The sequence below is a fragment of the Monodon monoceros genome, unplaced genomic scaffold (assembly GCF_005190385.1).
Source record: "Monodon monoceros isolate NGI ecotype Baffin Bay Population unplaced genomic scaffold, NGI_Narwhal_1 Super_Scaffold_7, whole genome shotgun sequence".
Lineage (NCBI taxonomy): Eukaryota > Metazoa > Chordata > Mammalia > Artiodactyla > Monodontidae > Monodon > Monodon monoceros.
Genome location: NW_021703784.1, coordinates 23,409,480 through 23,420,814, shown reverse-complemented (window position 1 = coordinate 23,420,814; position 11,335 = coordinate 23,409,480). Strand labels below are relative to the sequence as shown.

The 11,335-nt window shown below is 38.5% G+C and overlaps 1 protein-coding gene across 2 annotated transcripts in view; it reads right to left on the bottom strand.

Annotated features, from left to right (window-relative positions):
- Window positions 1-7,386: 7,386 nt before the first annotated feature.
- POGLUT3 (protein O-glucosyltransferase 3) overlaps window positions 7,387-11,335 on the bottom strand; it is a 19,692-nt gene continuing 15,743 nt past the window's right edge. For both annotated transcript variants that reach the window (XM_029206905.1, XM_029206904.1), the window contains 2 exons: window positions 10,903-11,007; window positions 7,387-9,316 (listed from right to left, as the gene is read on the bottom strand). In XM_029206905.1, the coding sequence (XP_029062738.1) occupies window positions 9,191-9,316; window positions 10,903-11,007 (231 nt within the window). In that variant the 3' untranslated portion in view covers window positions 7,387-9,190. The remainder of the gene's footprint in view (window positions 9,317-10,902; window positions 11,008-11,335) is intronic.

The window sequence follows — 11,335 nt, the reverse complement described above, 5'->3', positions numbered from 1 at the left end:
TGTTGTTTGTAGATTTTCTGATGATGCCCATTCTAACTGGTGTGAGGTGATACCTCATTGTAGTTTTGATTTGCATTTCTCTAATAATTAGTGATGTTGAGCAGCTTTTCATGTGGTTCTTGGCCATCTGTATGTCTTCTTTGGAGAAATGTCTATTTAGGTCTTCTGCCCATTTTTGGATTGGGTTGGTTTTTTTTTTTAATATTGAGCTGCATGAGCTGTTTATATATTTTGGAGATTAATCCTTTGTCTGTTGATTTGTTTTGAAAATCTTTTCTCCCATTCTGAGGGCTGTATTTTCATCTTGTTTATAGTTTCCTTTGCTGTGCAAATGCTTTGAAGTTTCATTAGGTCCCATTTGTTTATTTTTGTTTTTATTTCCATTACTCTAGGAGGTGGATCAAAAAAGATCTTGCTGTGATTTATGTCAAAGACTGTCCTTCCTATGTTTTCCTCTAAGAGTTTCATAGTGTCCGGTCTTACATTTAGGTCTCTAATCCATTTTGAGTTTATTTTTGTGTATGGTGTTAGGGAGTGTTCTAATTTCATTCTTTTACATGTAGCTGTCCAGTTTTCCCAGTACCACTTATTGAAGAGAATGTCATTTCTCCATTGTATATCCTTGCCTCCTTTGTCATAGATTAGTTGACCATAGGTGCGTGGGTTTATCTCTGGGCTTTCTACGTTGTTCCATTGATCTATGATTCTGTTTTTGTGCCAGTACCATATTGTCTTGATGACTGTAGCTTTGTAGTATAGTCTGAAGTCAGGGAGTCTGATTCCTCCAGCTCTGCTGTTTTCCCTCATGAGTGCTTTGGCTATTCAGGGTCTTTTGTCTCTCCAAACAAATTTTAAGGATTTTTGTTCTAGTTCTGTTAAAAAATGCCATTGGTAATTTGATAGGGATTGCATTGAATCTGTAGATTGCTTTGGGCAGTATAGTCATTTTCAAAATATTGATTCTTCCAATCCAGGAACATGGTATATATCTCCATCTGTTAGTATCATATTTAATTTCTTTCATTAGTGTCTTACAGTTTTCTGCATACAGGTCATTTGTCTCCTTAGGTAGGTTTATTCCTAGGTATTTTATTCTTTTTGTTGCAGTGGTAAATGGGAGTGTTTCCTTAATTTCTCTTTCAGATTTTTCATCATTAATATATAGGAATGCAAGAGACTTCTGTGTATTAATTTTGTATCCTGCAACTTTATCAAATTCACTGATTAGCTCTAGTAGTTTTCTGGTGGCATCTTTAGGATTCTCTATGTATAGTATCATGTTATCTGCAAACAGTGACAGTTTTACTTCTTCTTTTCCAATTTGTATTCCTTTTATTTCTTTTTCTTCTCTGATTGCCATGGCTAGGACTTCCAAAACTATGTTGAATAATAGTGGTGAGAGTTGACATCCTTGTCTTGTTCCTGATCTTAGAGGAAATGCTTTCAGTTTTTCACCATTGAGAATGATGTTTGCTGTGGGTTTGTCATATATGGCCTTTATTATATTGAGGTAGGTTCCCTCTATGCACACTTTCTGGAGAGTTTTATAATCATAAATGGGTGTTGAATTTTGTCAAAAGATTTTTCTGCATCTATTGAGATGATCATGTGGTTTTCCTTCTTCAGTTTGTTAATATGGTGTATCACATTGATTGATTTGCGTATATTGAAGAATCCTTGAATCCTTGGGATAAATCCCACTTGATCATGGTGTATGATCCTTTTAATGTGTTGTTGGATGCTGTTTGCTAGTATTTTGTTCAGAATTTTTGCATCTATATTCATCAGTGATATTGGTCTGTAATATTCTTTTTTTTGTAGTATCTTTGTCTTGGTTTGGTATCAGGGCGATGGTTGCCTCGTAGAATGAGTTTGGGAGTGTTCCTTTCTCTGCAGTTTTTTAGAAGAGTTTGAGAAGGATGGGTGTTAGCTCTTCTTTAAATGTTTGATAGAATTCACCTGTGAAGCCACCTGGTCCTGGACTTTTGTTTGTTGGAAGATTTTTAATCACAGTTTCAATTTCATTACTTGTGATTGGTCTGTTCATATTTTCTATTTCTTCCTGGTTCAGTCTTGGAAGGTTATACCTTTCTAAGAATTTGTCCATTTCTTCCAGGTTGTCCATTTTATTGGCAAAGAGTTGCTTGTAGTAGTCTCTTAGGATGCTTGGTATTTCTGCGGTGTCTGTTGTAACTTCTCCTCTTTCGTTTCTACTTTTATTGATTTGAGTCCTCTCCGTTTCTTGATGAGTCTGGCTAATGGTTTCTCAATTTTGTTTATCTTCTGAAATAACCAGCTTTTAGTTTTATTGATCTTTGCTATTCTTTTCTTTGTTTCTATTTTTTAAAATTTCTGCTCTGATCTTTATGATTTCTTTCCTTCTGTTAACTTTGGGTTTTGTTTGTTCTTCTTTCTCTAGTTCCTTTAGGTGTAACGTTAGATTGTTTATTTGAGATATTTCTTGTTACTTGAGGTAGGCTTGTATAGTTATAAACTTCCCTCTTAGAACTGCTTTTGCTGCATCCCATAGGTTTTGGATCATCGTGTTTTCATTGTCATTTGTCTCTAGGTATTTTTTGATTTCCTCTTTGATTTCTTCAGTGATCTCTTGGTTATTTAGTAACGTATTGTTTAGCCTCCATGTGTTTGTGTTTTTTACGTTTTTTTCCCTGTAATTTATTTCTAATCTCCTAGCGTTGTGGTCAGAAAAGATGCTTGATATGATTTCAATTTTCTTAAATTTACTGAGGCTTGACTTGTGACCCAAGATGTGGTCTATCCTGGAGAATGTTCTGTGTGTGCTTGGAGGAAAGTGTAATCTGCTGTTTTTGGATGGAATGTCCTATAAATATCAATTAAATCTATGTGGTCTATTGTGTCATTTAAAGCTTGTGTTTCCTTACTAATTTTCTGTTTGGATGATCTGTCCAGTGGTGTAAGTGAGGTGTTAAAGTCCCCCACTATTACTGTGTTACTGTCGATTTCCTCTTTTATAGCTGTTAGCAGTTGCCTTATGTATTGAGGTGCTCCTATGTTGGGTGCATATATATTTATAACTGTTATATCTTCTTCTTGGATTGATCCCTTGATCATTATGTAGTGTCCATCCTTGTCTCTTGTAATAGTCTTTATTTTAAAGTCATTTTATCTGATATGAGTATTACTACTCCAGCTTTCTTTTGATTTCATTTGCATGGAATATCTTTTTCCATCCCCTCACTTTCAGTCTATATGTGTCCCTAGTTCTGAAGTGGGTCTCTTGTAGACAGCATATATATGGGTCTTGTTTTTGTATGCATTCAGCAAGCCTGTTTCTGTTGGTTGGAGCATTTAATCCACTCGCATTTAAGGTAATTATCGATATGTATGTTCCTGTTACCATTTTCTTAATTGTTTTGGGTTTGGTTTTGTAGGTCCTTTTCTTCTTTTGTGTTTCCCACTTAGAGAAGTTCCTGTAGCATTTGTTGTAGAGTTGGTTTGGTGGTGCTGAATTCTCTTAGCTTTTGCTTGTCTGTAAAGCTTTTGATTTCCCATCGAATCTGAATGAGATCCTTGTCGGGTAGAGTAATTTTGGTTTTAGGTTTTTCCCTTTCATCACTTTAAGTATATCCTGCCACTCCCTTCTGGCTTGTAGAGTTTCTGCTGAGAAATCAGCTGTTAACCTTATGGGAGTTCCCTTGTATGTTATTTGTCTATTTTCCCTTGCTGCTTTCAATAATTTTTCTTTGTCTTTAATTTTTGCCAATTTGATTACTACGTCTCTGTGTGTTTCTCCTTGGGTTTATCCTGTATGGGACTCTGTGCACTTCCCGCACTTGCGTGGCTATTTCCTTTCCTATGTTAGGGAAATTTTCGACTATAATACCTTCAAATATTTTCTCGGGTCCTTTCTCTCTCTCTTCTTCTGGGTCCCCTATAATGCGAATGTTGTTGCCTTTTAATGTTGTCCCAGAGGTCTCTTAGGCTGTCTTAATATCTTTTCATTCTTTTTTCTTTTTTCTGTTCTACAGCAGTGAATTCCACCATTCTGTCGTCCAGGTCACTTATCCGTTCTTCTGCCTCAGTTATTCTGCTATTGATTCCTTCTAGTGTTTTTTTCATTTCAGTTATTGTATTGTTTATCTCTGTTTGTTTGTTCTTTAATTCTTCTAGGTCTTTGTTAAACATTTCTTGCATCTTCTCAATCTTTGCCTCCATTCTTTTTCCAAGGTCCTGGATCATCTTCCCTATCATTATTCTGAATTCTTTTTCTGGAAGACTGCCTATCTCCACTTCATTTAGTTGTTTTTCTGGGGTTTTATCTTGTTCTTTCATCTGGTACATAGCTCTCTGCCTTTTCATCTTGTCTATCCTTCTGTGAATGTGGTATTTGTTCCACAGGCTGCAGGATTGTAGCTCTTCTTGCTTCTGCTGTCTGCTCTCTGGTGGATGAGGCTATCTAAGAGGCTTGTGCAAGTTTCCTGATGGGAGGGACTGGTGGTGGGTAGAGGTGGGTGTTGTTCTGGTGGGCAGAGCTCAGTAAAACTTTAATATGCTTGTCTGCTGATGGGTGGGGCTGGGTTCCCTCCCTGTTGGTTGTTTGGCCTGAATCAACCCAACACTGGAGCCTACCTGGGCTCTTTGGTGGGGCTAATGGCAGACTCTGGGAGGGCTCATGCCAAGGAGTACTTCCTAGAACTTCCACTGCCAGTGTTCCTGTCCTCATGGTGAGACAGAGCCACACGCCGCCTCTGCAGGAGACCCTCCAACACCAGCAGGTAGATCTGGTTCAGTCTCATATGGGGTCACTGCTCCTTCCCCTATGTCCCGATGCACACACTACTTTGTGTGTGCCCTCCAAGAGTGGAGTCTCTGTTTCCCCCCAGTTCTGTCGAAGTCCTGCAATCAAATCCTGCTAACCTTCAAAGTCTGATTCTTAGGAATTCCTCCATCGGCAGAAGGCAAGTCATTTTTCTTGGAGGACTTATTCAGCCCATGTAGGTGACAGGTGCTTGTTCCATAGCTGCAGTGCTAGTGGTACCAGTGACATAGGTGGTGGCAGAAGGTTCTTGTTACTCTTTGGTAAGGAGAAAGAATGGGGGTGGGGTGGGGTATGAAGGAGAAACAGCTCTTATATTCCTTTAGCTGGTTCACTGTCATCTGAAGCATGTTACTTCTTGCTGTCCACTAGCTCACATGAAAGATGTGGATAAAAACCCTTAGAAATCAGAGAGAGACTACACTGTGCCTGTTTAAAATATCCCCTTATCATATACTATGAACTAAAGTATATGGGATTTGGTTAACACATACTGTAATACTCAGGTATTTGTCCCAAACCTTCTGGAGTGAGGTTGATCTTGCTACTTCATTCCCTCGAATCAAGTCTGGTGACTTAGGTAGTCCTCAGTTCCAAGGCTCTCAGAGGTGTTGTGATATTATTAAAAATATACCTGATCTTTGTCTCTGGTTCCTGGTAGAGAGTTTCGAAAACCTTAGAATTTCCTGAGTGATAGAAAGAAGTCTCTAATGAGGTATTAATGGCGGGACTCTTAGGTAGCTTCAGAATGGGACTGATCACCAAAAAGACCAAGCACATGATTAGAGGATTGGGACTTTAGCTGTCCAAACTCCTGGGAGGGGAAGGAGGCTGGATATTGAGTTCATTCACATGGTCAGTGGTTTAGTCCACTGACCATGCCTACATAATGAGACTCCCCCCAAAACTCTGGACACCAAAGCTCAGTGTAGCTTCCTGATTAGTAGCACAATGATGAGGGTGACATGCCCTGGCCTCCCAGAGTGAGGGCATGAAAGCTTCGTGCTCCTTTCTAGACCATGCCCTATGGGTATCCTTTAAAATGAAACTGTAGTAGTTAAGTATAGCATTTTCCTGGGTTCTCTGAGTTGTTTTAGAGAATTATTGAACCTGAGAGGGGTCATGGGAACCCCTGAATTTGCAGCCAGTTGGTCAGAAGTGTGGGTAGCCTGGGGACCTCACTTTTGCCTGATGTCTGTAAAGGCAGTCTTGTGGAACAGTGAGTCCTACACCTGGGGGATCTGATGCTGAATCTGGGTGGTTAGCATCAAATTGTATTGAAGTACACCTAGTTTGGGGTGAAACAAAACAGGTAGCTCATGAAAATATTTCTTCTTTTCTAACTTTCTTTCCTCACTTCTGGCTGCATATAACTCCCTCTACATAAGCCACCCCCTACCCTCCCCGTGCACACTTCCAGGATTTGCTATTTCTTCCCATAGAATAAACAAACTCCAGTCTTCTTCTTTTCTTGTGTCTAAGAAATGTTGCAGTGTTGGTTATCACAGTAAAGTTTAGTGTGGCTTCTTCTTCCACACAGCTCTACAGAGAGAACTTGGCTTAAAAGAGACAACTTTGATCTCAGCAAGTGGAATGGCTCCACAAGAGGCTGGTGTGAGGTAGGCACAGCAGTGGTTGGGATAGGGTAAACTGTGGTTCTATGCATAAAAGAGGGATTTTTACAGTCTGGTTAATTTTGTCCTCAACTATTTGAAGTCAAACATGCCTTACCACCACAAGGATGATTTCTTATCCCTCCAAATAAGAAATTTATATTTCTTCTAACCTTGGCCTTATTATGTCAGGGGAGAATTTTTCCTCTCCCTGCCTGCGATGGACTGAAAGTTTGTCCCCACCCCACCCCCCCCAAATTAATATGTTGAAACCCTCATCCCTAATGTGATGGTATTTGGAGACAGAGCCTTTGAGAGCTAATTAGGTCATAAGGGCGGAGTCCTCATGATGGGATTAGTGCCCTTATAAGAAGAGAGAGGAGATAGCTTGCTTCCTCTCTCTTTGCTTTCTGCCATGTGAGGATACAATGAGAATGCATCAGTCCACAAACCAGAAAGTGGGCTCTCATCAGACATCAGATCTGCTGGCACTTTGATCTTGGACTTCCAGCCTCCAGAACTGTGAGAAATAAATATTTGTTGTCAAAGCCACCCAGTCTATGGTATATTTGTTATAATGGTAGCGTGAACTGACAAAGACACTGCACTTAACAGTATTTGCACCTGAAATAACAGAAAATAACGGTGTCAAGCCCAAATATCTTTTCCTTTAATATTAATTTTTACTCACTAGGGATTTAGTGTTTGTGGTAGAAGTTTTGATCCATTTATTCATGAAGACATAATAGAATTAAAATTAGACCCAGTTACAAAAATACCAAAGCTATAGGTGATTCAATCCTCTTTCTTAAAAAACAAGTTTATCTGTTTCAAAATTTTATTTAGAAAATTTACTTTATTTAAAATGTGTAAATAATATGTTACATGATATAAAATTCTAGACATAGTAGATTTAAAAATAGCATAATGGAAAATATAAATATCCATTTTATTTTCCTATGTATATCTTCTGTGCATTTATTTTCTTTTCCTAGGCTTGTATTTTTCTTTATTGTCCAATCTGATTCATACAGTAAAAGCATTTTAAATATCATAGACAGGTATAAGACAAAAAGTAAAAATTCCCTTCTCTCCATTTTCCTCAGATATTGGTGAATATCCTTCTAAACTTTCAATCACATGGATATATTTTTTTACATAAATGTTTTCACATTATATGTGTTGTTCTGTAACTTGCTTTTTACACTGAACACTGTCATGGAAATCTTTCATGATTGATAGTGCATTTAGAGCTAGTTCATTCTTTTTAATGGTTGTACTGTATTCCTTGATGTATAGCTATATATTTAGCTAGCTCCCTCATGATGGCTACTTAAGGTGTTTCCAACATTTTATTAATAAAAACAAAATGTTGATAGCTTATTTTGACAAATGTAGTTATTATATTAACTTACATATCGTCACACCCCTCTTCTCCTTAGGATCTGGTCACTGTACAGCTTGCCCTTTATTTTATACTTGTGTACTTGTGCTTTTGAACAACTGGTGGGTATTAGTGTTTTCCATGTATACTTGGCTTTGATTACACTGTTACTAAATGTGCTTTTGCTTTTGTCTAGTTAAAAAAATTCTGTGTCCCTAGTAATGTTCAGTAAAGAATAGATATGACTATTTTAAAGTGGTTACATTGTCTTCCAGGTTAAGTAAATATTTCAATTAGGAGAGTAAATATTTTTAAATTGGAGTGTGGATATTTCTTGTTTTGGGAGTGTGTTCTTAATGAATTGAATCTCATATTGGTGGTATTACAAGGAACGTGTAATGAATTTCTGGGTCTTAAGACTTCACCCTGTCCTAAAAGGCAAAGGAAATTTCCAAAGTTTTTATCTTAGCAATACAGCACAGTGAAATAGAGGAGGGGTGCGGTGAAGAATGGATGCTTGCTTTTGTCATTAGTTTATTAGTGAATCCCAAGATACCAGGCTTCCTGCAGCTTGTTTCAGAGGTTTTTCAAGTATCCCTTTTAAAGATTAAAAAGAATTAAAGATCCCTATCTGACTACAGTTATCATTTATCTATTCAATATATAGATAATGAAGATACTGATAGGATGCTGTCATCTACTTTAATAACTGTGTTGTCCTTGATTGGTGTCCAACTCAGATAGACTGGGAATTAACTAGCTTAAGGCACTACCTCTCCTTAATTTTGTCTCAGCCCTTGGTAAAACTTAGTTAAAAAGATATGAATGAGCTTTAAAATAATTTCCCTTCATAGTCTCCAAACTACCTTTAATAACAGAGTCATTCTCATCTTCCTTCATTATTCATATCAGACCTTCCAAGAGGAAACTTGCTATTACTGAATGCCAAAAGCAGCTTGTAGGAGGAGAAGTTATGCAGTGAGGGGGTAAAAAAAGCCCTGCAAAAATATTTTTTCTTCATCATTGGAAAGGGAAGAGGGAAAGTGAACAAGGGATAGAAACAAACCAATAAATACAATGTAAACAGTTTCATAGAGAGTTATTTATATTTTGGCAAGCCTCTCTATCTACTATGATCCCCAAGTTTTCTTTTCAGAGAAACTATGATGCTGATAATAGCAGTGTTTACTCAAAAGATATTAATATCCTAAGATATTTGGTAATACTTGCTCTAATATTGCTCTATCCATCCACATTATATGAAGCCACCAAGAGAAGCAGTCCCCTGCATACAGTCTTCCAGGCTGTCTTCACAGTCTTCACAGCTTAGATTCTATCTGAATGCTGCCATGGAAGATGTTGCCGGCATATACAGGAGTGTGAATATGGGCTGACTTAAAGCTCTTCTCTTAAAGGCCTTTTCCTGTGGCACTGGCAGATAGATGCACTGTCATCCGGCTGAGGAACAAGTTCCATTCCGTCACGTATTTCGGGTTTGCTGGTCTGGCGCTCAGCGTATTTCTGGAATGTGTTTGAAGGCAATGGAAAGATTAGTCCAAACTTCATTCCACTGAATCCTCCCCGCTCCCCTCATGCTATTGTTTCTAGTGGCTATGTATCTTCAGACTAAAACCAAAGGTCTGGTTTATCTCAGTCCTAAAGTTACCTTTTAACTTTAGTTATTACAGGCACTAGTGCGATATTTCATAATCTAGCAAGGAGCCCCATCCACTATTTTATGTATAGGAAAGAAGCCTCTTGTAACGGGATGTCCCTACTTGAACAACAGCACCTCTCGAATTCATCCTCCATGTGTTAATGAATAATTAACTTTGCTGAATATTCAAATCAGTGAACAAAGATGATAAGCATCTCACAATAAAGTTGGTGGTTTCACACATCCTTCCCTTTAGGCCTGTAGTCACACACACTTTGTAAATGGCGACAGGCCTGTGAAATGTCTCTCCTTTTTGGCCACTGACTGAAATATTCCTATACATTGGATTTTTCAGTTCAGTGGTTCCATGTACATTTAGCTGTACATTCCTGGTCCTGGGTCAAATCCAACAAAATACTGACATGTGTACATGAACCTAATTAATATTTCAGAGGGAGAAACTCCTATCATTAAAATTACAGCCAGACTAGCAGAGGGAAAAGAACTCATTTAAGGAAAAGGCTGCTTCTAATAAATGGAGTAATTAATCATTTTAATTTTTCTGTGAGAGGGTAGTAGCCTCAGGCATCTGAGGAAATTTATTTTTTTTCTGCCTCACAGAAAAATAAGTTTAGGTTAACAACAAAAACATAATTTCTTATTTTTCTCTTCTGGCTAAATTTTACTGAGTAAAACACAAGTTAATTATACAAAGAACCAATCCTTGAATTCTTGGAAGTACAGTAAATATCTGTACTTCAGAATTCAGCCCTAAGGTTTTAGATTATAAATAAAGCTGACCCTTAAACAATGTCGGGGTTAGGAGTACTGACCCTCGGCACAGCTGAAAATCTGTGTATAACTTATAGCTGGCCCTCCATATATGTGATTCCTCAGTATGCATGGTTCCATGTCCGTGGGTTCAACCAACTTTGGATTGTGTAGTACTGTAGTATTTACTACTAAAAAAATCCACACGTAAGTGGACCTGCACAGTTCAAAACCATGTTGTTCAAGGGTCAACTGTATTTTTCATTTGTTTGTTTTATACAACAAATTAAATATTTGTTTTCCATCCTGTACTGATAGCAAAAGCGTGGCTCTTAAGCAGTAAGGAGAACAAAGAGGTAGATATTTTGAGCAGAAAGAGATGTTAATGATCTCTAGTCCAACCCTCCTATTTTCCATATGAGGAAAGATTTTCTCTGAGGTTCAGAGATTTTAATCTATATTTGTAATGGCGCTAAGCATTGTTTTTCATAATACTGAATGGAGATAAAAATATGGAGGCCACAAAGGGACTTAGCACTACCTTTCTATAGGCTGGCGCCTCAGCATAGCCAGAGTTCCACAGGCTGACTGACTCTTGAACACCTCCAGGAAGCAAGCATTCAGGCCATGCATTTGGTCTGAGGACACTCAACCAAGCAGATGGATCCTCTGAACTGACCTGTAGTACTCTGTAATAGTAGCAGTAAAGCCTGTGGGGCTGTAGTAGATCTCTAGCAGTCAACTGCCCTTCTTTTGCAATCTTCTTGGCTTCTTCATCATTTTCCTGAAAAGTTTAAAAAGAAACAATGAATGAAGATTACTCCTGTGACTCACAAAGAAAGCTAATTGTGAATGTGAGGTAGGACAGATGTAGGGTTGAATGTGAACAGCATGGGAGAGATGAAACATAAAAATATAACTTAAGGGCTTCCCTGGTGGCGCCGTGGTTGAGAGTCCGCCTGCCGATGCAAGGGACACGGGTTCGTGCCCCGGTCCGGGAAGATCCCACATACCGCGGAGCGGCTGGGCCCGTGAGCCATGGCCGCTGAGCCTGCGCGTTTGGAGCCTGTGCTCCGCAACGGGAGAGGCCACAACAGTGAGAGGCCCGCGTA